Consider the following 27,788-nt stretch of genomic DNA (forward strand, 5'->3'; position numbering starts at 1 on the left):
TGTTTCAACACACATATATCTCACCTCCTTTGAGGAATGCCCTTCCCGGATACTCCAGCATTCCCCCCACCTCCTCCAGGCCAGCCTCGCCATGAGGCCTACCCTGTTCACAAAGCCCCCTGAGCACCTTGTCCTCCTTCCTGTTCTTTCCCTCTCCTCTCTGCCAGGATGTCCTGCGTGGGGGTGCTGCCTCTCTCTGTGCCTGGGTATGTGGGTGAGCGGATAGATGAAGGGAGGGAAGGATGGATGAATGGATGAGTGGGTAAGTGAGTGGGTGAGAGGATGGCTGGGTAAGAGGATGGGTGGGTGGGTGGAAGAACGGAGTAACTGGGGTGAACTGAGAATATGGAAGAGAGGGAGGGGAGCAGCAGGCCCAGGCAGGGCCTCCACACCCCAGTGGGGCTAGGCCAGCCCTGAGGGTGCTAACCTGGCAACTTGGCAGGACTGGGGTGAGCATCTGGCTGTGCCCAGAGCTGCAGAGGTCAGGGGAGGTCCTGGGGGTCTTGGGTGCCAGCAGTGGGTGTGGAGCCAGGCTACAAAAGTGAGGAAGCTGCAGGGAGACCCTGGGTGGGGACACCCAGAGGGGCATGGGTACAGAAAGGGCCAGCCAACCTGAGGCTGGATGGTCAGAAGAAGGGCCCTAGGTAGTAGGGCTTGGGTCTGGGCCTCCACCTGAGCCCCGGAAGGACTGGGACAGGGATGCTATGGGTACTCAGGCACAGAGAATTGTGGAAACTCCTTCTAACCTGCTGTCAGATCTGGAGGGTCTCAGCTCCCTGGGCGGGGAGGGGCAGTGAGCAGTACTCCTGGGCCCTAGACCTCCAACTCAACCCTCTCTCCAAGGAGTAGAACCAAGCTCATGCCAGCCTTACCTCTGCCTAGTCAGGGGGCTGCCCCATGAGGACCACAGTGTGCCCCACATCCACTACTCTTTCCCGAGACCCCCAGCCCTTCCCATCTTCAAGCCTAATCTCACCTCCTCCAGCTCTGCTCATGGTGGTGGCTGCAGCCGAGGGCCTCAGGGACTCCTGCAGCAGCTTCAATTTTGGGAGGGGTGTAAGGCCCCAGGTGGGAGCAGTCCTAGGTCCCCATCTCCAGCTAAGGTATACAGACTTTCTGGAACCTTTGAGGAATTGCCCAGCCTCAGATCCCACGATCCCTGGGGTTGAAAGTGGTGCCCCTTCATCCTTCCCTGCTCCTCCCTCAGGGCACCCCATCTCTGAGAACTTGGCACCTGAAACTGCCCCTGGTCCCCAGCACATGTGTGTTGTAAGGGGTGCACACCACTAAGACCCCCACCCCTCCCCAGGGCCCAGCCACCTCCTTCCCATCCACAATTTAGTGCCCAAGCAAAAGACAGGAAGACTCAGAAAATAATATTTTAAATGCTTTATTGGGGGTTGCGAGCATTACATGTTAAAGACAAAACCCAAGCACTGGATTTTGCCAGAAATATCAGCAATGTTAAAGAAGTTAAGTTGAGGCAAACGCGGCCGCTGCAAGATGGGCTGACACAGCGGCAGGTGACTCTGGACGTTTGGCACGTGGGGGGTCTTCAAGTGATGGTCAAGGGGGGACCCAGAAGGGGGTCCCGCTGAAGACATTTTGGGAGACACGGGGAAGAGACAGATGGAAGGCCACGCAGGGCACGGGAGGTCAGGTGGGGAACCCGGGTCAGGATGGTCAACAACCCAGGGGAAAGCTGCAAACTGGGGGACACAGAGGATGGTCAGCAAGTGCCCCTGGAGCACCCAGCCCGACGAGGCAAAATGTGACAGTGGTGGGCTGGGCATCCAGCTGAATGGGCAGGCGATTTAGGGTGCCTCCAAGTCTTTTGGATTTCAGGCCAATGTGTTTGTGTTTTCCAATTATGGCAATTTTGTTCTTTGGGCTTTTGTCCAATGTTCCGAATGGTCCATTCTCCAGGCACTTGCCAAGGGACCCTCTGTGCTTTGGGTGGGCTGGCATAGACGACCCCCAAGGTCATGCCAGCCCTGTCACCAGGACCCCGAAGCCTCCGGCCTCTAGACTGCTAGTCAGACCGCCATGTAGGGGGGCTACACTGGGGGCAGAAGTGGGGGCGAGGTAAACCTCCCAGCTGCCCTGGTCCCTACTGCAGTCCTAGGCGCCGTGGAGGTGGCTGCTACGGTATTGCCAGACCTGTGGGCCTCGGGGCCCAAGTGACCCCTGTGGATGGAAAGACCTGGCAGCTTTCCTGCTCTGTGGGGCTCAACTCTCCTGACCACCCCACTCCCCGACCTCACCCTACCTTGCCCCTAGGAGGCTTGTGGAGCTTCAGACCTCCTAGGTACAAGGCAGGGCGCTAAAGGGTGGGCAAGATGTCACTGAGGGAAGTGGGATGGGTTCCCCAAGTGTGCGGAAGGCGGCCACCTGCTCCCGCCCGGTACAGTCCCTCTGCTTACACACAAACAGTCCCTTCCCCCCCAGCCAGTCTTGGGCCAGCTGGGGACCCCATCCTTGTGGCCACCGAGCACCCTCCTGACACCTGGGGAGACACCACCCCACCCCCTCCTCCACCCTTCAGAACCTCCAGGGACCAGCCACTGTCCCTGGAAGCCAGGCCAGGCAGCGGCCCTCTCTATTCCCCTCTAACTGCTCCGTGGGGCACAGTGGCCAGCACCCCACGGAGGCCCCACTCCCAACTCAACCCAAGCGACAGGGACAGATCCAATACAAAAATCAATAAGGTGGTTAAATGGCGGAGAGCAGGACATGGTGGTCTTGTTGATGGCTTCGTGCGTTCCTTACTTGGTCACTGCTCCCCTGTTACATAAGGAGTGGGTATAATTTGGCGCGCATGAAAGCAAAGGAGGGGGAAAAAAAAAAGAAAAAAAAAAAAAAAAAGGAAAACTGCCCCAAGAAACAAAGGGGGGAGATAGATCAATTGACGTGAAATTTGGGTTCCTAATTCCTCTCCATAGTTCTGCAGGTCTCCTGTCACTTCTCCTGACGTTTGCTCCAAATTTCTCTGGACAACTTCCTACCCCAGAGCTCCCCCCACCCAGCCCCCACTGCCCCCCACCCACCCCTCCTATCCTCCAGACATCCCACACTCCCCGGCATCTTTGCCAGGACACTGGCAAAGATGATCCCCCGGTGTGCTCGGTGGAGGTTGGGGGGAACCCCAGATCTTTCTACTGGGAGCACACCTGGGGTGTCAGGCTGCGGGGGCAGGTCTTGCTTGGCTACAGCCATCTCCAATCTGGCCAAACTCATCTTCTCTTGGTGCACAATGGACAGGGCTGAATGGTGGTAGGTACGTGTGAGTGTATGTGCATGTGGATGCAGGGAGGGAAGCATGTGGGTATGTGCTTTTTAGGATGGGGACTGAGATGTAAGATTTTAGGTGTCAGGGGTTGTGCCAATTAAATTTTATTTGTATGGATTTTGGTTTTCATGTTCAATTTTCTCTGCCTTTGGTCTTGTTGGTTTCCTTCAATCAGTGCTGTGAGAATTTTTAGTGATGGAAAATTGACTGAAGAATGAGTTTGGATATTGTTGTTGCAATATAGTCAATCTGAAGGGAGATGGCGCAGAAGCGGTGGCGTGCCCACCTGCGATTTTGGGTCCTTCCTTTCTCTTTGCTGATTGAGGGATTCAAGTCCAGACCAATTTAACTTGAAGTCCAAAGGGGAAGAGAAGGAAGGGTGTGTGTGTGTGTGTTGTGTGTGTGTGCCAAATTCCTTTAATTTGCCAATTGTTTCTAAGCCAATTTGTGTTTTAGTATTTTTTTCAGCCAATTGACTTTTTGGTTGTTGTTTTTTTAAGCTAATTAGCTTTCCTGGTGTTTTTTAAAAGCTAATTAGTTTTAAGGGGGCTGGTGTGTGTATGCATGTGCTTGTGTGGTTTGGGGATTTTTATTTTCAATTTTTTGATATGTATGTATAATTTGGGGATAATTTAGGGGGTTATTGGGGGGGGGGGTTGGGAGGGTATTTAAAGCCAATCAATTTTGGTTGCTTTTAAAGATGTTGAATGGCCCGATGGACGGGGCCCAGGGAAGCAGCCTGACTCGGGGAGGCGGGGCAGGGGGGCTGGGCTGGGAGAGTCCTGGAGGAGGAAGTAGGACAGAGTGATGTCAGAGGTGGAACCTGCTGGAAATGTCCCTGGTCAGGAGGTCACAGGGTGATGACACCATGCTGCAGAACTATGTCACTTTGGCTCACTTCTGATTGTTGGGCATCTCCGCAGAGGTGTCCCCATGGGCGGGGTCGTGGGTGGGCAGGGCGGCCAGGACACTGGGATGCTTGGCCTCCCTGGACACTTTGAGCTCCTTGGTGATCACACGGCCCCGGCGGGCACGCAGGAGGGCAGGCAGGCCCCTGCGCAGGCGCTGGGTGGACTGCTTCCAGGTGTCATGTTGGAAGAACTTGCCCACGGGGTATCTGGGGAAGTTGTCCTGAGGAAGAAAGGGACCAGTCACCAGGTGCCCACTCCTCAGTCCTCCACCCAAGCTGCCCACCCTCCTGCGTGGACCTCTTTTGGAGACCTGACAGGGATTCTGGGTCACATCTGTCATTGAGTGGCCACAGTACGACTAGTCAATAGAGTCCATGGTGGTGGAGTGGGACAGGACAGTTGCCCTTCCTGGGAAGCTGGCTGCACCCTTACCCTGGGCTAAGAGCCCCGCCCCCACCCCCACCCCAACTGCTGAAGACAGAGAGAGGAGAAAGGTCCCGGGGGGCCCTCACCAGAAGCACGGTCGGAGGGGTCGACACGTCCCTCTCGGACTTGGCGGGGGTGGCACAGTAGGTCTCCAGAAGGGCCAGGTCACAGCTGCGGAAGCAACACTCCTCCACGATGCCACGGCTGCGACGGTTCACACGGCTCGCGGGCCTGCCTGGAAGTCCCACAGGATATAGGAGCTGACATTAGCACCTAGCACCCACTGGGCCCAGGGCCCGGGGGCGGCCCCCCAGGAGGGGCATGGCCTCCCTTTAGGGATGGGGAGGAAAGTGAGAGCTGCAGACAGAGGTGCCCGGAAAGGTGAAGAGAGAGGTGAGGTGCATGCACTAGGCCCCTGGCCTCAGGTGCCTCCTTCCTCAGATTTAAAATGGACCAAGACTCTCCGCCCCAGGGCTGGATAGATACTGCCAGGACCAGAGGCTCACAATGAAGGTGCTCTGGAAACGGGTATGAACCTAGTTCAGAGGCCACTGGCTGAATACAAGTGTGGCCTCTGAACTTGGCCTCTCACCCGCCACCATGTTTGAGCCTGGAGGGGCCCACGTACCCCGTTAGCCGCCAGGGCAGGGAGAAAAGGGCAGGAGAGGAGAAGACGGGAGGAGAGGAGTGAGGAACCGAGATGGAACAGCTCTCTTCTTCCCTCCCGCCTTCCCCCTCTCCCCCACAGTGTGCCCGGCTGCAAGAAGGAAGTCACAGGCAAAGGGCCTGTGCCATTGTGGGAAGAGGGAGAGGGACCCCGTCGTGGGGTCCCAGGAGTGAGGGCTAGGCTTACTCCTCCTCTCAGGAGAGCCGGATAGGCACCAGGCCCCCTGCAGCGCCACTTCCTGGCCCCAAATGAGGCAGGCAAGGGGGGGAGGGCACAGGAGAGGCCAGGGTGGGCGGGGCTTCAGGGTGTCAGCGGCAGGCGCACTTTCCAGACAGAAGCTTCAAAATGCATCCTGGGAGCCCATGTCATAGTGTGGGTAAGTAGAGGCTGCAGAGGATGCCAGGTGAGTTATCAAGTGGAAAAGACAGGGCAGCCCATGCCAGCAAGGACAGCCATCACTCCTGATGGGATGGACCACGCTTCCAGGGTCAAGCTTGTCCCAAGGCCCCACCCAGGTGCCCACCCAGCCCCCCTCTTCTGGGGGCTGAGTCTGAATGACAGCGAGCAGTGAGCCCACCCACCAGCCCTCCCCACCCACCCCCACCCCGGCTGGAAATCAGGAGAGAAATGTGAGGAACAGTCCAAGCACTCTTGGGGACAGCAGGCGGGCACCACACATGGTGGCCCTAGGGCCCCAAATACCCATCCCCAAATACCTGCCCCTCCCCTGGGCTGAGTCTGCTGGGAAAGCCCTGACACCCCACAACCACATTTGCTTTTGTGTTGATTTTAAATCTATTATCACATTTTGAATCTGATCATCCATGAACACCCCCTTGTCAAAATGCCCACAAAGTGCAGCAGGTGAATCTGAGTGTATGTGTCAGGGCCACCAGGCAGGGCACACAGCAGGCACTCAGCAGACACAAACAGGGAGGCCGAGGCCTCGGAGCAAGGTGGGCTGGTCACCCTGGAGTATGCTCCTCAGCGAAGCCAGGTGGGTGTCCTCACCTGTCACCCAGGAAGGTCTCACCTAGGTCTGCTGAAGCCAGCCCACATTGATTGGGCACCTGCTGTGTCTGCCCCCCCCAGCCCCCGCCCCGAGCTACTTACTGAAGTAGAAGCCGCGGTCCCCACAGACAAACTGGAGGGTGTCCACCAGCTCCCCGCCGCACAGGGTCTCACTGGGGCGGTAAGCAGCAATGCAGCACGAGGCAAAGGCCAAGAAGGTGAGAAGCACCAGCATCGACTTCCCCATGGGGACTCCCATTGGTACCTGTGGGCAGGAGAAACATGCCATGAGCCAGGTGCTGCCAGGTTGCCCAGCCACTGGGACGTTAAAATGCAATGGAAATTTTAAAGCATGACTTTCTTATAAATGTCATTATTTTAATTATAAAAATAAATTGCACACTTTAATTGCTGAGGTGGTGGCACAGGGTCCCTTCAAGAAGGAAGAAATGTCTCAAGGTGCACAGAAAGGGCTCAGTGGCTCCAAGTTGCAAGAAGTGCTAATGATTTGGGGCAACCATCCCCATTATCACTATTGCAGGATCTCAGCCACACCCAGGGGTACCACCACCCTTGCTAGACAGTGAACCTAGCCTCCATCCTATGACATTGTGGAGGTGAAGCCATCTCAAGGGGCTATCACCACTTCTTGGGCCTCCATGCACTGTCCCCATCCCCCAGCTGAGCAAGGGGGTCCAGGAGGACCGCCCCCTCCCAGAGCAGCCAGCCCCACCCCCACCCTCTCCCTCTGACTTTTCCATCTTTCTAGTCTGGGTCAAAGATCCAGTGGTCAGCACACTCACACCCCCCTACTCCCAGGGGTCTTATTCTTCTGAGCCACCCAGTCTTCCATCTCTAGTTGGCCCTGGGCACCCTACAATACACAAAAAAGCCAAAAGCCTCCTTCCAGGCCTTGAATCACACCAGCTAAGGCCAGGGACCTCCAAGTCCCTCTGCGACCACCGAACTCTACCAGTGGGCACTAGAGAAAACAGTCAGGCCACCTGGGAGGCCGGACATCAGGTCCCTCCAGGTCTCCTCTGGAAGGGGAGGCACATGTCAGGACACACCCCCTCCACAGGGCACCTGGCTGTAGGGCCACAGGGGCAAGGGCTAGCCAGCTCCCTCAGGGTGGGGGTCCCAGGACCCACAGCAGGCTACCCTGCTCCTGCAGAAGGTGGAGCCCGCCAGGAGGGCAGCCCTAGCTGCCCCAGGCCCAGGGGAGTTTGTGATGCAATAAATCATGTGAGCAGGAAAGGAAGAAACACAACATCACTTATGCTGTCTCAAGAGCAGCAGGCAGCTCCACAGGAAGACTGAAGACCACCCGTCCACTCTTGACTGGACCCCAACCAGCCTCCCCACCACCCCCTGTCACCCCTTCCCAACCCTAAGGACACACTCAGCCAGCTCCCACCCAAATGTGGCTGGGGGCTGCAGCTCCGCCCTGCTGCCTTGGGGCCCCTCCAGAGAACCCCACCACTCTGGCGTGGGAGGTGTAGCCCAGGGCACTGGCAGAAAGCAGGGGGCTGAACAAGAGGCGCACAGAGGTGCAGGGCAGGTGAGGGCCAGGAAAAGCCTGGGCACTGGACACAGAAGAGGCACAGGGAAGGAGCAGCAGAGGAAGGAGCAGGTGAGGACCCAGAGAGGCAGGAGGAGGGGCTGGCGGAGGCGAGAGGCGCAGGCCGGCTACAGGGGCCGCCAAGTCTGGGCTGGTGCCCTGAGCTGCCGCAGGCTGGAGTGGGAAGGCAGCCGGGTCCTCGCTGGACAGCCGTGGTTACCTGCAGCTGGACAGGAGGTTCACTGGGGCTGAAGAGGAGGAGGAGGAGGAGGAGAGAGAGAGCTGGAAGTGCCTCTGGCAGGAGAAGCCAATGTCCAGCTTGCAGGCTGGTCAGTGCCTCAGCTTTTATGTCTGAACCGGCTCCTCCCAGCCCCGGCTCCACCCCAGCCCCGCCCCCTGCCCGCTGACCACTCCCCCCGCCCCTTTGCTCCCCGCCCCTCCCTCCTCCAGCCTGTCGCTTCTCTCCTGCACCCCCCACCGTTAGCCCTGGACCATCTCTTAGCACAGTGCCATGGGGGGCTCGTCCTGCAACCCTCAGCCCACCTCCGCACAGGGCAAGGCGGAGAGTGTCTCCTCTCCAGCTCCCTGAATGGAAACTTCCACGCTGCCCACCGCGCAGGAGCAGTTACCCCTCTCTGGGGGTACACTACCGCCGTTTTGAACCTCGGAGCAGCCCCTCCCCCCAGATTCCTGTTGGGAAATGTTGGGGACAGAGTAAAGAGGGGGTATGGGGGATACGCTGCAAATGTGGCGTCTGGCATGACTCCTGCCACCTCGCCCTCGCTCCATCCTGGCCCCGCCCACCAGTCTTCCTCCCAGTCGCGCTGGCACCAAGTCAACATACCAGGGTGGGCTTTTTAGCCCTGCCGCCCCCACAACCCCGCACCCGGGGGACCAGAACGCACTCTCACGCACTCTCCGCAACACCTCCCAAACCCACGAACCAACCAGGAAGTTGCCTTTCCGACAGCTCACACCTCCCTTGGCGCTCCCCGGAGCCCCCGCCCCCCCCAACCCCACGGTGCGCGGGTGAGAGCGGGGTTCGCGCCAGGGAACGGGACCCACAGCCTCCCTTCCTCCTCTCCCGGGCTCAGCCGGCCCGCGCCAAGCCCCTCAGGGCCGGACCCGGGGCGGCGCGGGAGGAAGGGCCAGGCGTCCGGCGCAGCTCGCGCTGCCCGGCCAGCACGGCCCGCCCGGGCCCCGCACGCCGCTTACCTGGAAGCCGGCGACGCCGCCGCCCACCTCCCTGCTGCGTATCGCAAACCGAACAGCGGGCGTTGGCCCTCCTGCCGGACACTCCTCTGCCAGCGCCGCTCTGGCCGAGTCGCGGGTGCCGAATGTGCGACGGGGCAGAACGGGAGGATGGCTTGTTTTGGGGGGTGGGATTTCTCTGATCGTTTAGGGAGGACGGGCTGTCTTCGGGCTGGGGCGGGCCAGATGTTGTACTTTTCGGGGGGAAAGGGTGTCGGGAAATGAGGTCAGCTGTTGTACGAAGGACAGAGAGGGGCAGAGATAGTGAGAGAGACAGAGTGAACGTGAAAGGGGGGGGCCAAAGACAGGGTGAGAGGGAGAGAGGACAGCGAGGGGCGGGCAGGCTCACAGCGGGAGAGAACAGAGCCGAGAGAAACAGAAAGCGTATAATTAATCCACTTTGGTTCGGCGAAGGCGAGAGGGCGGGCGTGAAGGGGGGAGGGAGTCGGAGGCAAGGAACTGGGGGGGACGGGAGGGAGCGAAGGGAAGGTGGCGGGAGAAGAGAGCGGAGCCGGGGCCAGAGGCAGGAGAGGGGAACCGGGAGCACAGAGAAGCCGGGAAAGGGCGCAACGTCGGGGACCGGGGATGGTGCTGATTGGGGGCGGAGTGGAGGCGTCTCCTGGGCCGCGGGCGCCCAGCTCGGTTTGGGCCGACGGAGCCCTCTGCCGTCGCGAGCCCGGACCTGGGGGGAGCAAGCGGTGGCGGCGCCTGGTTCGCTCCGGGACGCAGCACGGAAGGGGGAGCGGCCGAGGCTGCGCGTCGGGGGAGGGCTGGGGGGAGCGCGGGGGATGACAACGCCGGCGGCCTGCGAGCCGGACTGCCTGCGGGGGGAACCGCCTCCTCCGGCGAAGCTGGGACGGGTGTTGAGGTAGATGGAGGAGGAGACGGCGGGGAATCCGCAGGCCCGACGGAGCGCGACCCCGCCGACGTCGCCCGGAACGGGAGTCAGCAGCAAGACGGGCGTCGACGCGGGGCCGCCAGCCCGGGTGGAGGCGCTGGCGGGCCGAGCGCGGGCGGGCGTGGGCCAGGAGGCGGGGGCGGCCGGAAGGGGGGGCCAGGGGCCGGCCTGGCCTCACGCAGCTCCGCCGGAGAGCAGGCGAACTGCGGGCGCCAACGCCCGACTCTTATAGCCGCGCCACCCCGCGGCTCGGCGCCCTCTCGGGCCCCGCTGGCCGGTGGCCCGCGCCAATGGGCGCCCGCGGGGCCCTCGCCCCGCCCCCGGACCGCCCCCGCAACTCGAGCCAAGCGGGGACGCGGGCTGGGGGGCCCCTGGGGGGCCCCGGGGCCCCCGGGGGGCGACGGTCGGAGGGGGGCCGTGGGGTGCGCGGGGGCGAGGCTGGGTGGGGGGCAGGGAGCGGCAGAGTCCAGCGAAATGCTTAGTCCCTGTTCTAAAGAATTGGGGGACCTCTTCTCAGGTTTGGGGGTACTAAGGTGCCCTGCAACCGTGCCCTAGGGAGCAGTGCTAGCAGGGGCAGGAGGCACCCCAAACTCCAGCGTCGGCGGCGGAGCTCTCAGCGCTTCCCCCACTAACAGGGGCTACACTGCAGGGGCGTCCAGCCCCAGTGCAAGCGCAGGTGGCTGAATCTAAATCTGGGGACCCTGCTGGCAGCTGCGGAGTATGTGTGGGGGGTGATGATCCCTGGGCTCAGGCGGGGCGCTCATCCGCCACCTGCCCCAGCAGGAGGAACAGGCCCGCGCGGCGCCTAGCACGGCAGCCAGATCCCGAGCGCCCCCCGGTGCCATGCGGGAGTCCCGGAGCACCCGCAGCCGCCGCCAGGTGCGGAAGGCAGGGAAGGCCTGCTGGGTCTGGCCGAATCTGGGCCGGGCTTGGAGCCCGCACAGAAAGCTCCAGAGCGGGAAACGTGGCTCCAATCCTACCTGCATGACCGAGCTCATCGGGGTGGATCTAAGCAGCTCGCCTTTGGGGCCCACCCAAAATATCCGGATAACCGTTCCCCCGTCCTCAGTGCGTTGGACTTGCGTAGACACGGGTTCAATCCCGGGGGCCACCACGATAATTTGGGGGTCTGGGGAAACCATCTCCTGGAGTTTGGACAGTGTAAGAAAGTGTTGTGATTTTTAACCAGTCAAAAACACACACAAGACCCCGCACCCCGCCTGTCCCCATCGCCCCAGGCCTCCGCGCCTTGTGAAGGGGAAGGGGCGGCTGGCGGAAACCCGCGCCCCCTCGCCCCCCTTGCTCCGCCATCAATCATTTCGCCCGCGCTCAGCGCGCGCTCCCCGAGTCCTAAGCCGGCGGGCTGAAGGCGCCGCGGCGCCCGGGTGGGGAGCGCCTCTGCTAAGCGTCCCTCTGACCCAGAGCCTACTTGCTCCGTTTTGGGGCCGTCAAGCCGCTTTCCCCACAAATGTGATCTTTGCAAAGAGCAAACAAAAGTGGAGCTGGTTTCTGGGCACCCAAGCTGGAGCGAGCACAGCCGCCGAGCCTCAAACCCGTAGCTGGCTCTAGCGCTCCGCGCTGTCCTCCCCGGGGCAACGCCAGAAGAGCGCCAATCCCGGCGGGACAGCGGAGGGTGCGGGCCGGGAGCCAAGCTGGGGCCGCGGAGGCGGCGGTGGCCGGCACGGCAGGGAGCTCACCGTGAGGTTGGAGGCCATATCCACGGGCGCGCGAGGAGCCAAGGCGGCCAGCGAGCAAGCGCTCAGTGGCGGGCGGTGAGCGGGGCTGAAGGTGAGCGAGACCCCGGGGGGCAGTCCCCAATGTCCGGGGGCAACGCCCAGTCCGTTGGAAGACCCGGGGACAATGCCCAAATTTGGGGGAAACTGGGGGCAATGCCCAGTCGTTTTCCTGGACACGGGAGAGGCACTACCCACGTCCTGGGGACGCACGGTTGGCCCAAGTGTGTTTGGGGAACCTAGAAAGAAATTTCCGAAATCCATGTTGCTCAGGGGACTTAGGAGATTCAGAGGGTCCTGAAACCAGCACTCGCTGTGCGCGCGGGATTGGGGAAACAGCCATGGGCCGCCAGCGGCCGGGAACAAAGCCCAAATTTTGGGGAAGCAAGTCAGAACTCAGGCAGAAAGAATGGGTGTCCCGAAGCAAGGGCACCCGGGGAGACTCTGTTAATGTAGGAACTGTGATTAGTGACTAAATTTGAGACACTAGAAAAATACAGTCCAAGTTTGGGGGGATGAGGGAAATTTCTCCAAGCAATTGGGGTAGTAGGGGTCTGTGTCCAAGGTAGGGAAAGGGCAGCATTGTGGCCCAACCTTGGGGTACCCACCAGAACCACCAGTTTTTGGAGAGCTAGATTGTTTCGGTTGAATAAAAATTCTCCATATGAAATTTGGGGCGCCTAAGATGAATATTGCTTAAAATGAGGAGATAAAAGCAATGGACACATTTTGGGGAGCCAGGCAAATTACTAGTATGTTAGGAGAAGTAGTGATTAATTCTCACATTTTAAGAATGCAAGTGTGGCCGGGACACTTGAAGCACTTGAAAAAGTAGCCTTCATAATCACTGTGGCTTCAGGGAAAATTGTTAACGGCCTTTACGGATTCAAGAAGCACTCTCTAAAATTGGGGTCTCCCAGAGTGTGATCAGTACATGTAGGGAATGCAGAAAATTAATGTCTTTTATATTTTATTTTTTAAATTCATTTAAATTTATTTTTTGTAAACAAAAAAAGTACTATTTTTTTTTCTGGACCATGTGCATTTGGGGAACCTCAGTAAAATACATTTCAAGATTTAGGCATCCAAAGGCGATTGATATATAAATTTCAGGGAACCAGGTTAGTAGCTACAAAACTTGTAGGACACAGGTCTTTAATGCCTGGTATTTCTGGGACTTAGGGACCTTTTTCAGTGTGCTTTGGGGGGAGGCAGCCCACGGAACATTGCCCAAACATCGGAGGACTTAGGACAGGGGTCATAAAGTCGGGAGGCTCATAAATCAGTGTTCAAAAAAACCTTAATTGTTATGTGAAGGAAAATATCCTCAGTTTGTTTTGGAGGGCTGGGGGACAATACCTCAATTTGGTGGTCCCCCAAAATAGCTGTTGAATCTAAGGATCCAAGGAAGCAGCTCCGGGTCCTTGGGGGACTTGGGAGTCAATATCTAAATTTGGGGGGAAAGGATTATCAGTTCCTAGGTCTTAGGGCCTAGAGAATCTAGTTCTAAATTTTGTGATCAACAGGAAGTTTGCAGTGTGTTTGCAGGAAATGTTGCTTATATTTGGGGTAACTGCATGAAGGCAGGGATTGCTTTGGAGCCCAAGAAATCAGTCCCTTTCTGTGATGTAAGGGTCACAGTGAATATATTAGGAGGCCTACTATCTGAGGGAGTCCAGCATATCTACATAGGAGGGATCGGGAAAAGTGTCCAGTGTGATTCTGGGGTTTGGGATTTGGGAATCGGTGTCTCGATTTTAGAAAACCAGGATTCTTGTCAATAAGTAAGTGGGACCTGGAAATTTTATATTCAAAATGTTGTGATGCAGACAAAATGCTCAGCATAATTGAGGACTGGGGAGAATTCATTTAAAAGTCTGGTAAAACAGAAAATAAACTTTGCCCCAGGGTTAATTTTGTGCTTGGTGTGCCCCAGAGGGACCTGAGAGACCCCTGTATGATTAGGGAGCCCCAGTCACATTTGATCTCATCTTGGGTAATTGCTGGGGGCGGGGGGGGGCAGGGACAGTGTTTAAAATTTAAAACATGATTAGTGGCTTGGAAGTTTGTAGAGCCACAAAAATGAGTGTCCCAAGTCACCCCACTCTAAAAAATTTTTTTTCAGTGAAGTTTGGGGGTCATTGAAAAAATAATTCTCTCAGTGTTATGGAGCTCAGGAAATGAGTGCAGGTTGTTTAGGATTCAGAGACAGGGCCCGCTGTGCTGCGTGCGGTACCTGAATTTAAGGGAAGGCACAGGAAACAAGATCCAAACTTTGGGAGTCTGGGGAAAGTGCTCACTGTGTTGGGGGCCTTGGGAATCCATGTGTAAAATTTAGGAACCCCAGGCTGGTACTGTTAAGGTTTGTGGAACTCAGCGGATAATGTTCCACCATATGATGACCCCTGGGGGACAGGGCTAAACTGTGGGAGAATCAAGATGGGGACAGTAAGTTTGGGAGCTATTATTCAACATTATGGGGACACAGGGGGAAAAGTTCCACTTGTTTTGGAAACAATGTCTAAATGTGAGGAAAGCACTGTCCACGTTCTGGGGGATGACTGTAGGACTGAAGGCTTATTGTTTAAATTCTGGGGAATCCAAGTTAGTGATGTGTCAATCTGCAGGGCCTGGAGGAGGTATCTAAAACTGTTCAGAACCCTGAAGAAAACAAATTTAGGGACCCAGAATACATAGTAAATCTGGGGCAGCCAGTGGATGTATTTTGGAGTCGCAGGAAATTAGTGCCCACGAAAACTCTGCTGACCTATTGCAATGCCGAGTGTCTCCAAGGACCCGGGGAGCAATGCTTTCCTTTGCAGGATTCCCGAACAAGCAATGAGCCTAGTTTGGGGGAAGCAGGTAAGTTGCTCCCCGGATTGGCATGGGGGAATCAAGCTCTACGTTTCAAAAACCAAGCTCTGCTGGCCGGGGAAGGCACCGCTGCCTGAGATCCACCGCATCTGGGGACCAGCGCGCAGAGCAGTGGCGCCCTCCCCGGGGGACTCAGGCGCCCGCACCGCGGGCGGGTAGCGCGGGGCGCCCTGGAGCGCACGGGCCAAGAAACCTTTCATTCTTTTGCCTTCCCTCACCGAGAATGATTCTGTGGCCGCGGCAGCCTGAGCCTAGTGGGCGCCTGAGCGCAAGGCAGAGCCCTGAGGGCCGCGGGTGCCCGGGCGCTCCCGGGGCTCCCTGCTCCTTGCTTGGCGGCCGCCACAGAGGAGGCCCGCGGGCTCCCGGTCGCCACTGCGCCCCACGCGCTTCCGCGCTGCGAGCCTAGGCGAAGCCGCTGCGGAGCCGCCGCCGGGGGCAGGCTCGTCCCTGGCTTGGCCTGGAGGCCCGGAGCACCCCCGGCGGCCACCCCCGCCAGCCTGGGAGCTCCGCGCGAGCGACTCCGGCTTTCGCCAGCCCCAAGTGAGGACGAAACCAATTTTGTGTGGGTAACCGGAAAAAGGATCAGAAGCAGGGAAGCAAAGGAGAAAAACAGGGCAAGAACAGGGGTGCAGGACTGTAGCCGCTGGGGTACCAGGGTCTCCTTTCGTTTTCTCAAAGAGAATTTCTGCAAAAAGCCTCTCCACTCCGGCTGGGCAAAGTCCAGTTCCTTAAAGGCAAATATTGAACCCACACACCAGCGCGCACAGATTGTCCTCAGAAACAAGGTCACCCCCTTGGCATTGGGCAATGTTGGGGGTGGGAGACAATAGCCCTAGGTGGTCCTGGGAGTTGGGAGCTGCCGGAGAAGGAACACTGCTGTGGGCCAGGGGATCCCAAGCAAGTAGAGTGGGCCTTTCCTGTCCCCATTCTCACCCCCTAGGGACCCTAGCTAGAAGGGCGGTTTCTCCAAGCATGACTGACACTCTGGGCAGGCAGGGGTTAATGCCATTAGACAGGTGGGGGAGCCCTGGCAGAGATGAGGCATCTCCTTCACATTAGTTTGGCAAGACAGGGAGACCCCCACCCATGAAAAACAGCCCATTTTCCACCCAGAGCGCAAGGCACGTGGGGAATGTCCCCTACAAATTCCAGTCCACATCCATCACCCGTGTCCCATTCCAAGAACATCTGGCTATCTCCCCCCACCCAGAGGCCCCCTCCCCTCTCCACCAGCCCTTGCAGGCTCCCTGCCCCTGGCTCTCTGGCCTCTCGGGTTAGCCTATGGAAGGGAGGGAGGCTGCAGAGAGAAACACAAGGCCCAGTTGATAGTCCTGACTTCAGGGGATTTGTAAATGTTGGGGTGAGGAGCACTTAGTGAGAGCCTGCCTGCAAGGAGGTCCCTCGTGACCAGTGTGGGGATCTCTGTGTGGAGGAAGCCCCTCAGTTCAGCTCTGGGTTCTCTATCTTCTCTCCAGGCTGGGGATGGGCAGGACTCTGAAGTGAGCCCCATTTCTCCTCATGGGAGTTCCTGGGGGCAATCACACCAGAGACCCTTTTGGGGGTCCCTCCCCTGCTTTCTGTTCCAGAGGTGCCTGCCCTGGAGGACCCAGCATACATGGTTGGAGATGAGCCTGGACTTAGCGAGGTATGAAGAAAGCCGAAGTCACCTTGGGGTGCCCATGGCAGGGTGCAGGCTGTACATGGTCCCCGCCCCCTGGGGCTGCCTGCTGAGCCCTCTCCTTATTTAGTCAAAAGTGTGGCCAGGGCAGGTTGGAGACTGGAACAGATTCGTGTCACCCTGAGGCTCAAAAAGTGTGCTGGTTGCACCCCTGCCAGGACTAGCAGCCGGGTCCCTAACCCAAGGCCTGCTCCTTGCCTGCTGCCCCAGCCTCCCAGGTAGGAAGAGTCCTGCCGACAGCTCTGGGTGAGCATGGGTGAGGTCTCCTCCAGCCCCCAAGTGGCATCCTCCCTCAGCCCTGACCCAGCACTGCCATAGCATGGGTCTTCTTTCTAGACTTGCAGATGCAAATTCCAAAGAGAATAAACTTGCCTCAAAATTCAGACTCACCCCACTGAACCCAGCCGGCCTGCAACCGGCTCCCTCATGCCCCAGTTTCCTCCCAGGACTCTGGCTCTGAGTTGGCTGCTCCCTCCTCCCTGTAAAAGCTCAGCATTGTACAAACCCAGCTCCTCCAAGGGTCCCCTGACTGCCCCTCCCTCACCCCAACAGGTCCCGACACTGGCTGAGCCCCAGAAAGAGTCCCCCCTGGGCATCAGCCCCAGCCAGCCTGGTAAGCCAGGGACTAACCACCCAAACGGAACTGCCAGCACCAAAGGACAAGCTGATCAACAACCAAGAGCCAAAAAGTATGTACTGGGTATGAGGGGTGCAGGGTGGGGGCAGCCCAGCACATGGTGGCTTAGACTAGGCCTTGCCACTGTGTCACTATTCAGTGTCTGAACTAAAGACATCTTTAAAACAATCTTCTTGTTTTCTGAAAGAGAGTCCTCCTCTGCAGGCCCTACAAGGAGGCCTCTGACCTGTCCGTAGGTCAGGTACAAGGACACAGACTCATGCACTTCCACCTCCCATGCTCCCCAAGTCCCAGAGCCAACCCCTCCAGTACCTGACAAATGAACTGGTGCGGTCACCAACCACCAAGCTTGCTCCAGCTGAGTCAGGGGCAGGGGCGACTGTGCTGGGCCTTTCTAGCTGCCCCCACCCCCACCTCCACTGGTGCACAGGAAGCCCGGTTGCTGAACAACAATAGGATGGTGACAGCAACACTTGCAAGGCCCTCACAGTGCACAGAACATGCCTCATTTGCTCTTCATAACCCAGTCTGGGAGGCTTGAGACTGTTGTCCACTCTGACAAATGGGGATAGACACAGAGAGGTCAAGCCACTGGCCTGAGGCCCTACAGCCAGCAGCCCAGGGCAGGGAAAACTGGACCCCACTCCCTGGCAGAGCCCGGCTTTCCTCAGGTGTCCAGACTTCTTCCCACCTGATGAGATTTTTCTCTCCCCACCTTCTCCCTGTTTATTCCTTCCTCAACTCCTATTCCTGCAGCAGCCCCTGCCTTCTCCCCTGGGTGGCCTGCTCTCTCCCTCAGGCCCTGCCCTTCTCTGCCCTCTTCCTCACCCAGGACCTCCCACCCTCCAAGACCTTGCTGCTGCAGAGACTGCAGGGGACCTGTTCTGTCCACACCTGAGCCCTCCAGAGAGGAGCACCTGAAGCTGACCACTTGACATCCAGACACCTGTTGACTCTAAATACAGGCCCAAGACTTTCCCAGCCTGGCTCCTTGTAAAAGAGGACAGATCCAAATCTGCACTTGGGGGTCCAAATCTGTGTGGGTTCTTGAGACCCCTGCCCAGAGCCTGGCACATTGAAAGTGGCATCAGCGGACATTTCTGATTCATGCATCTGAGACATGAATGGGGCTCACTCAACTCTCTGGGGTTGGGGCTGGCTGCTGGCTTTACTTCTGTGAGTGATGGGGTCCTGTGACCCACAGGCCACAGCAGCTCACCTTGGGACAGGGGTCTCTGGCTGCTCTGGACTGCTGAGGGTCAGGCTGCAGGGCAGGCCAGGTAGGGGGCTGAGCTGAAGGAGAAGCAGGCCTCTGGAGCTGGGGACTGGAATCCACCTCCTCCCTCACAAGCTTGGCAGTGATTCTTTGGCCCCTAGAGGAAAGCAAAAAAGTATTCCTGAGATGATCCCTCCACCCAAGCCACAGTTCTGCGTCTCCCTCCTCCTCAGGCTGCCTGTGGGTCACCTTGTCAGGATTTGGGCACATCCCCCTTTCCTGTCCCTTTGCTCCTAGCTCTCCCTTTTTCAAAGTACAAGGGGGTGGGGGGAGAACATGGCAAGAAATTCACTCAGAAAGGGTGTCTCAGCAGCCAGGCCTGAAACTGGTTGGTGGAGCTGCCGAGGGCTGCCCCAGTTCTGGTGGAGATGGACTTCTCCCTGGGCTCTGATAGGGCATATACAGATGGTCTGCCTTGAAGGGTCACAGCACAAAATATGAAAGTCTCTCCCACCACTTCCCAACACTCCCACCTGTATGGAAGTAAGGGGGGGCTTTCAGGTAAAAACCAAAGAAGGCTACCAAGCAGGGTGCAGCCAGGTGAGGAAACAAATCCTCTCCCTACAAACACCACACTGGGTGGGATCTGGGATAGAAGTCAGAAAAACCTTATGCAGAAAACAAATGTGCTTTCAGCTCTCTTTGGGCAGTGAGGGTGGCAGGGAGAACTGGACACACCGGCATGCTGTCCAGAAGGGAACTTTACTTTTTGAAAACCCTGCTGAGAATGTTAAGCACTTCGTCCCTTCATGGTCCTCCTCACTCTCCAGTTTCTTGCTGTTGGTCTGGAGGTGTGGGGAGCAGGGAAAGAGGGAATCTTTACTCTTAATTGGTGTGTGTGTGTATACATATAAATAAAGAAACCTACTCCAGAATCTCAAGCCACTGGCCCCTCTGCACAGTCTCTGGTTTGTCTTTAGGATTGGTGGGTGGGGGTGCAACAAGAGGAAACTTTTCACACAGAAAAACCCTTCCTTTTACATTTTGAAAACAGCTGTGCACTCCTGCTGAGAAGAACAGTCCTCCCCTCCTCTCCTGCCCCTCCCATTTTGCCTGGTGGATTAGGAAAGGAAAACTGATTTTCCTTCTGAAAGCTTCTGTGGCTTTGTTCAGCCCTGAAGAGGAATCACCTCTCCTTTTGTACCCTCCAAAGTTGAAGCTACTCTTGGGAAGCTTGCCTGGGAGCAGGCAGCAGAGAGTCTTCCCCTATTTCAGAAACCAGGATCTTGGCAGCTGCACCCACCCTCCAAACCTACCTATGCCTTAACACTCAAAATGCAGCTTTTCTTGCACTCAGAGGGTACAGCTTGAGGGAGGAAAGCCAAGTTACCTGTACTCTAGTGGTGTGTGGTCCCTGAAGCTCCCAGATGGTGGATAAAGAGGACTGGGGAGTCACTGGTGCCCAAGGCTCTCTGCTGAAACTGCCTGGATGATGATCTGCTGGCTGGGCTAATATAAGCAGTCACCGCCAAAGCAAGAGGTGCTCTGGCTGTGGTGCCCAGACCGTCCAGCCACGTCGATGTGGAGGTGGAAGAGGATGGGGATGAGGCTGAGGCTGGAGAGATGGTGAAGGGCACTTTTAGAGTGTGCATGATAGTGGGGGCCCTAGAAGCAGAATAGCCTCTCTACCACTCAGCATGGCACCTGCCCAAATGCCAACTGAAATTATAGTTTTGCCCCTCACCCCCTCCTCCCCTCTACCCTTTTCTCCAAGCCCCTCCAAATTAGGGGAACTTTGTGCCAACTCAGTAGTGCTGGGGCCACTGGGGTGGCTGGCTGTGGCACTTTCCCACACTAGGGCATGGTGCATTAGGGGGTGGAGTTTTGGCCGCCCCTGACCCAGCAGAAAGGCATCTGTGGGTGTGGGCATAAGCCAGAAGCACTGCTTGTTAGCTAGGAGGTGGGGACTGGGTAGAGGAGGTGAGGAGCGGGTGGGGCTTTACTAAAGTGACATTTGGCAGTTACTTGACACCCTGGGATGCCAGTGGGCGTGGCACTGGTAAAATGGGGGTGGGGACTAAGCCGGGTTCGAGAATGAACAGAAAAATTTCATTTTAGGTGCTCCCAGTGCCGTTTTGCACAGTACAGTTATGTCCATCCATCTTTCATGGGAAAGGGACTCAGATGGAAGTTTTTCTCTTCTCCAGTCTCATCTGATCTGACCCCTACACTCTATGTGTGGTGGTAAGCACTAAGGTTACTGCTACAAGCATCAGGCAGCATAGTGAGTACTTCTAGGTATTCCTGAGGATGATTGGCCAAATTCGCAGCCTTTTTAGCCCAGATGAAACTCCAATTAAGACAGACGCAAAGCTGGGAGCAGCTGGAGAAGGGTTCAGGTAGAAGCACCACCCAATTGGAAAAATTCTCACTGGAAATTTGAAGTGTCTTTCCCAAGCCTACAGGAGAAGCAGGCACAGAGCAAAGACTCAGAGAGAGGCAAAATGTTCCTAAAAGTCACCAGTCCACATCCTTCCTGCACCCAAGCACTTCAACTATATACCCTCTGTGTATTTATGTCATCTAGCCTACCAGCCTGTGTTCAGATTTAATTCTTCTTTCTCTCTTTGCTTTTCAAGCCCTCATTCTAACTTCTTTCTTTAACTGGAGCAATAGGGTATATAGTAGGGATAACAGGGCTTTCAGGAGGGAAGAGTTAGCTTGAGGGGGACTCAAATATGGTGTGAATGATGTCTCAAAGAGGATGGAGATGCCTTAGAGTCACGCCATCCCATGGGAGGAAGGCAGGTAAAACTCATTACTAGGCTTATGAGTGGGGAGGAGTGCTAATGGCCCTGAGTCAGGTCCAGAGCTCATAGACAGAAGTCAGTGTGAACTAGCTCACAATTCTTGGGATGAAGCATTCATTTGCTCATACTGACTCTAACTATGCATTGGAGCTCTGTGGCATAGTGTCTGCTGCAGAATCCCCAGATGTTGCAAGGGGCCACTTCCAGGGCCCTTGATCCAATCTTCAGATGAAGCTAGGGAGAATAAAGGGCTGTCACTAAGCCAGACAAGGTGCTTCCATGGGAGGTTCATCAAAGGAGTGTTCCCTAATCAGGGGAGCAGGCAGATAAGGGGTTGAAAGGGAAGCATCCCACAGATCAAACTCTGGAAACGTGAAGCTTCCCATTACCCAAATTATGTCTTGAATCCAGACTTTGCCCTGGACTGGATTTCCATCTCTGGGCCAGCACAGAAGGGTATAACCCCAGTTCACAGTTATTCTGTCCAGAGTCTTGGAAACCGGATGTTTTAGCAAGAAGAAAGGGACAGGAAAATGGGCATGTACAGAGGGCCTCTGGTGGGTAAGCTAAGCCATAGTGCCCTGAGGCAGGACTAGAGGCATCGGGAACAATGAGTTTGGGTGTGAGAACTTGATCCTGTCAGCACTACATCCCATGGATTTTACACGGGGAGAACACATGGCCCAAAGGGGACACAGAGGAGAGGGATCACAAAACAAATATTGGAGTACAGGGGTGAAAGACACCACACAGCAGAAACCCCATTGCTTCACTGCCTTTTAGGGCTGGGAGAGGATCAGCCCATCCTAGGGATCTGGTTGGATCCTTATTTAGGCTGCAGAGAATTGGGTACCCCCAGATATCTCTAGCACCAGGTTTCCACCACTTAGCTTCTTGAGTGGCCTCATACTGACATCTGGTGGCCACTTCTAGAATTACAACCCAAAGGTTTTAGGGGCTGCGATTTGGGGCCCTCCAAGAGGGAGGGTGCTGGGGGCAAAGCTAGGACACCTCTTCCTACAGTGGAGGGGCCTCTCTGCAGTGTTGGTGGTACAAGTGGGTTCCACACCATTGCGCTTACTGCCTCTACCCTGCATTACAGAACAGGGAGGTGTCAGGAGAGGCCTAAGGGAATCCTTCATTTTCTGTGTTCCTCCACCCAGGCGGTTGTGGGATGGTGCCAACTGAAGCCACAGGTTAACCTGGAGCCCCGTCCTGAAGCATTCATTATGTTCTGAGAGGAAACAATATCATATTAGCATGAAGATAAAATCAGAAATATTGTCGAGAGGCCCTGGTGACAGAATATTCGAAAGCCTACTGCAAAGGCAGGGTCCGGGGGTGAACAGAGGGCGCCCTGAATTGTGTTCTCAGCACCCACCACCAGCTCCACCCTGCTCCATGCCTTTGCGGAGATTTCCAAATTTGGCCTGATCCTGACACCTTGTGGCCACTTGTAAAATTGCAGTCACTTTCCTGTAAATCACTATCCCTATTAGAGCTGCTTTACCTAACGTTGGGAATTAAGGGAGGAGACCTTAACCCGTGACTCCCACCCTGAACACACCAGCTGTTGCCCCTGGAGTCCTGCAACGCTGGGGTACTGGGTAGCCCAGCTGCCTCCCCGGGGGCAGACTGGCAGGGGTGAGGCTGCCTCCCAAAGGCACAGGCCCACTGCCTGAGGGGCCCGTTCTGCGCAGGTCCCATAGCTATGTGTCCAGATGAGGGAGAGGAGTGGGCAGAGTGGCGTGGAGGCCAACTTGGCTCACTTCCCAGCTCTCTGATGACCTTGGGCAAGCCTGTTGGCCCCAACTCCCAGGCACAAGGTGCCCTGCAGAATAAGTACTAACAAACGTCTCACTCTCATGGGTGCCCCCACGGCTGCTGGCTTTGAGACCTTCTCAGATGGTCAGTGTCACAGGCTGCCAGGACCTGGGAGCCCCATCTTCAGAGACTCCCCCACCTGCTTGGGTGGGACTGGCCAGCTGATAGGCCCCTGGAGGTTTGAGGCCTGTGTGTGGCTAATGGGGAGGGCTGAGGAGAAGGGCAGTGACCATCTGGCCTCTCCCTGCTGGGCTGCTGTGGCTCAGGGACTGTGAAGATTTCTGGCCCACAGGGGCTCAGGCACATGGGGCCAGCTGCAGACTGCACCTTGGCATCTGGAGCACTCTTCACGTTTCTGCCAATTCCTCTTACTCTGGGCCCCTCCTCATAGGCATGGGGTCTGCAGCTTCCTGCGGAAGACACATCAGCCCTCTGGCCTACCCTCCCCAGAGGAGGAGCAGACCCTTGGCACTGTCCCCATGTGACTGAGGTGCAGAGAGGGGATGTGACCACAGAGGGACTGGAGGGAGTGGCAGTGGTCTTGTGGCTATCCTAGAGGACAGCTCCATTCTGGGATCCCTCCTGGTCTTGTTCTGTGGGCTCTGAGGCCCCACATGCCAGCCCAGGAGTGGGCTTGTGTACGTACTCACATCTGGGGCAACAGCATGCGCTGCAAGAAAGCAGGCACCCTGGGGACTCCTGGAGATTCCCACTCTGTGGCCACATTTCCCGTCCTTGGTCTTGGTTTTATGGGCAGAAAGCAGGAGGCCAGACATGAAGATGGCTTGTCAACCTGCAATGCACCCTTTCAGCAATCAAGGCTGGCAGGGTCTCTTTTGGTTCTCTCTTGACAGATGAGGAAACTGAGGCCCAGAGACATTAAATAACTTTCCCAAGCCCACACACAGGAACAGCAGAGCCAGAACTCCAGCCCTGCCCAGCCTGCTTGCCTGCTAGCTCTCACCTTTGAGCCCTGCGGTGGCCCAAGTGGACCATTGCACTGGACCTCCTTAGGGCCTCATTAGGGTCTGTCATCTCTCAATACCCACAGAACACCACCCACTGTAAACCTCCAGTCCACAGCTGCTTCTTCAATTTTGCCAGGGCCAGCTCATGCCTAGCCCTGGGGAAGGGCCTATGGTGCCAGTTCTGTGCAGTCTGGACTGTCATATCTCTGGTAAGTGCAGCATGGGCTGCACCAGGTTGCAGTAGTCGAGCACAGATTCATCCTCAAGGATGTTGTGCTGGCAGGGCCTCAGATGCCTCCTCCAGGAAGCTGCCCTGCCTGCTGGCTCCTGCCTCCTCTGTGCTGAGCTCTGATTGTGCAGCTGGAGCTAGGTGGGGATGCCTGTTTCTCAGCTCTTCCCCCTGCCTGGGGCCAGCCCCCACCCACCTTCTTGTTCCACAGCTGGGCTCAGGTTGGGGAGCATACCAAGTGGCCTGGGAGGAAGCCACTCCTTGCCCCATGAAGCTTTCCTTGGCCCTTGGCAGTCAGACTGCAGGAAGGTGCCATAGAGGGCCAGGTGGCCATCACCAGAGCCACACATTCAGGTGCCTTAGTCCTCCCAGGGGACCTCAGGCTCCCCTGCCCTGTCCTCACTCCTGCTGAGCCACCCTGCCAAAGACCCTGAGGCCCAGAGCAGGTCAGGGATTTCCCAAGGACCCTCAGCAGACTGGGCAGCAGTGAGCCTTGGGAGTGGACAGGGGACAGGTAGAGCAGGCCTGGGGAGGCCAGGCTGGGACAGCACCAATTTCCAAAGCAAGGGTGGACTTGGAGGGACAGCACTGTGCACTCTGGGTCTCAGCATGACCAGCCACAGCTGGCAGGGCTGCTGGGCCACGGCTGTTTTCCAAAAACACAGATGGGCTGGGAGGGGGTCAGAGCAAGGCCTGGGCGGCCTGAGGCTCTGCTAACTCAGCAGCCTAGTCCACACAGGGATGCAGGGGTGGGGCCCCCAGAAGCTCATGGGGCTGCAGACCCCCAGGCTGGGGCACAGCCAGGAAGGACTCTCCATTGGTCCACAGATGGGGAAACAGGGTGACTCCTGGGATGTTGGCCACTGGAGTCTCACCATACACTGAGTGTCCTCTACTTCACCCTCAGCCTGATGGACCTCAATAAGGCCTTAGTCATGGACTCATTGGTATCTCCAGGACCTCTTCTCTCACCTCTGCCTTGGAGCATGGGGATAACAGGTAACCCACTGTTTTTAGGGGCAGCCTCGGGGCCACTGCAGGAGCCTTGGAGGCTGTTTCTGGGATTAGGGATGGGATCTCCTGACAGCAGCAGATGGGAAGGAAGTGGAGAGTCCAAGTCATGTGGGGGGGGGGGCTAGTGGCCACCTGGGTGTAGGACAGTGAGCTGAGGACAACAGGGGCGGGCAAGAGGCCGGTGGGGTGCTCGGCGCCAGCACAGCACGACGGGGCTACACAGGGACAGTGGGGAGGCCACCTCCAGCCGGCTCAGCTCCACTTTCGAAGGAATCTGCCTTGCTGTTCCTGTGGCTGAGGCCAGAAACAATAGTGGGAGGGAGGGGGAGTAGGGCTGCACCCCCCGTTGTAACCGCCATGTTCCCAGGCTCTGTCCACCCTGACATCCTTTTCAGAACTGGCCTCCACACCTCCCAGCACTGGGCACTAGGCAGGCATGGGAAGGCACTTACCCTGGCCTGGTGGGACCTCAGCTGGGAGCCTTCTGGGCCTCCAGGGTCCCCAGCCTCTAAGCACCCATCTCTGGCCCTAGTGGCTGATGTAGCCACAGCAGTGAGGACCCCCATTGGCCTCCAGTCTCAGTATGAGGGGAGCTGGAAGTGGAAGTCAGACTCCAGCTGGAGGTTTTCTCAGAATGCTATAGACCTAGGACGTTTGTCCAGCTGGCTGTCCCACAGCCCCCTGGGTCTCTGGCCAGCAAGGAATTTGGGCTTGTGAGAGAAACTGGCCTGGGGCTTGACAGCACCACCACTCAACCCTTGCCTTCCTTCCTAACCCCCAGACCCTTCAGAGTCCAAGCCAGCAGCCAGCGGGCAACCCCATAGCCCCTGTGTGGGCCCAGGGCAACTGTCCAGACACAGGGCTGGAGGAGGCACAAGCTAGCCAGGCCATGCCCACAAAAGTGAGACTGTGGTGCCATCTGCTGGTCATATTTGTGAATGGCTGCTCTCCGCCACCTTGCTGGGTATCCATAGGTGCCTATCCCCAAAACAGCCTGGGTCACAGAGGTCGGCCCCACTAGGTCCTTCAGCCAGTTCCAGGTCTCCCTACCTCATCACCTGGCTGGAGAAACACCAGCTGTATTCCATCCTGAGCTCTTCCCAGAGCTACCTTTTCCACTCACCTTGGGTTTTTCCCTCTCCCTGTGCTAGACCCCACCAGGTACCAGGTCCTCAACGACCAGGAATCGACCCCAGCATCCCTGCATCTTCCTCTTGTGCTCCCTAGGCTCTACTTTTCCTGGAGATCAGTGAGGACAGCAAATATTTGCTGCTGACTGGAGAAGGCAAACAGCCCCAGGGCTGGGTGCAGCTGCCAGTGGGCTCTGCCAGCAGCAAGCGCAGCCCAGGGAGCCAGGCTGGAGGTTGCTACACTGGCAGAGCGTCCCAGGTGGGTGGGGGCAGCAGAGGCACAGATGTCCCGAACCTGGGCTTCAGTCTCCCCATGAGAAACACAGGCCTCAGAGTCTCCTCAGAGAAACACCCATGGCCAATGCAAAGGTGACATCTAAGCAGACAGGTAGCCAAAGAGCAGGCTGCCCTTGGTGACACCCTTGGCCCTCCCTACATGGGGCAAATGTGAGGGGGGTACCAGCAAGCTTGGGGGCTTTGGAGAGCAGCTACTCCTCCGCCCTCACCATCCTACAGCTGGGGAGCACTTAGATGGGCCTCAGCCCGCAACACCAGGTAGCAGAGAGGGCTGGACACGGCTGATCACCACTGCCAGCACCATGGGCAGTGCAGCCAGGTTCCAAGGGCAGCCAGGGTCTCAGGACACAAGAGTGTTGTCCTGCAGATTCCCAGAAGGGGAAGAACACACGTGGCCTGGGCGGGGACTAAGAGCCAATGTCTGTGGGCCTGGTGCACATGGGATGGCCTGGGAGTTCATGACAGCATCAGCAGGTGGTCTGGCACCTTGGCCTCTTGTCACCTCAGGCAGCCACTTCTTATCTACACCTAGTAGATGGAGTGGTGACCCCTCACCCTGTCTGGTCTTCCCTACTAACCTTTTCTCATGGACACAGCTGTGGGGAGCTGAGGGGCAGGAGGAGACAGGTGTGGGTAAGAGGGTCCCAATCTCAGCGCTGGGAGCCCTCAGGAAGGCCAAGGGTGGGCCCAGGGTGGTCGCTGTGACCAACTCTCTTCTGGGTGGGCGGCCTTCCTGCCCTAAGGCCTCAGGCCAGACCAATCCCCAGGACAGATGCCACAGAAAATTTGGCTCCTCAAATGACCCTCCTTAGTGCCCCAAGCACCATTCAGAGGCAGCTACACAGTGAATCCTACATGGCTGGGGGGCCCCTAGAGTGTTCCCTCTGCCCCCAGCCTGGATTCACACCCCCTGTGGAGTTTGCTCATGCCCTTGGGAAAAGCACCTGACTGTCACTCCCAGGGCCTTGCTGACCATCAGGGCTGGCCAGGGTGATGGGCTTGGCCAATGCTGGCCCCACACACATACCTCGGTTCTGGAAGGACACCCCTGCCTCTTCCGTGCAAGCAGGGCTGCGGGGCGTTCCTGTGGATGGCTGCGGCTGGTCCCAGGTGCCTCCTCCCTCCTCTTCCGGGTCCAGTGTCCAGTCAGCCACCGGCTGGCCCAGCCTTGGCCCCCACTCCAAGGGTGGGGCCTGCAACAACTCTGGAAGGGATATCCATGCTGTCATGAGCAGGGGGCGAGCTCAGGGCTGCAAGGGTGAGGCTGCCGGGCGGCCCTCATCTGTGCGCTGTGCCCTAGGCCGAGTTCAGCCTCTGCGTGGTCTGCCGCCACCAGGGTCTGGGTACCTAGCCCCAGGCCCAGC

General features: G+C 57.5%; 1 protein-coding gene across 1 annotated transcript; it reads right to left on the reverse strand.

The window, feature by feature from the left end:
* Window positions 1–3,911: 3,911 nt before the first annotated feature.
* LOC128566030 (insulin-like growth factor II-B) lies at window positions 3,912–27,755 on the reverse strand. The gene is given in 7 exon segments (XM_053562935.1): window positions 3,912–4,420; window positions 4,713–4,861; window positions 6,407–6,569; window positions 18,156–18,309; window positions 19,543–19,555; window positions 19,558–19,767; window positions 27,452–27,755. Coding segments are annotated over 7 exon segments (1,128 nt in total). The 5' UTR covers window positions 27,654–27,755; the 3' UTR covers window positions 3,912–4,183.
* Between the last annotated feature and the right edge of the window lie 33 nt (window positions 27,756–27,788).

This window comes from Nycticebus coucang, chromosome 14 (genome assembly GCF_027406575.1).
Source record: "Nycticebus coucang isolate mNycCou1 chromosome 14, mNycCou1.pri, whole genome shotgun sequence".
Lineage (NCBI taxonomy): Eukaryota > Metazoa > Chordata > Mammalia > Primates > Lorisidae > Nycticebus > Nycticebus coucang.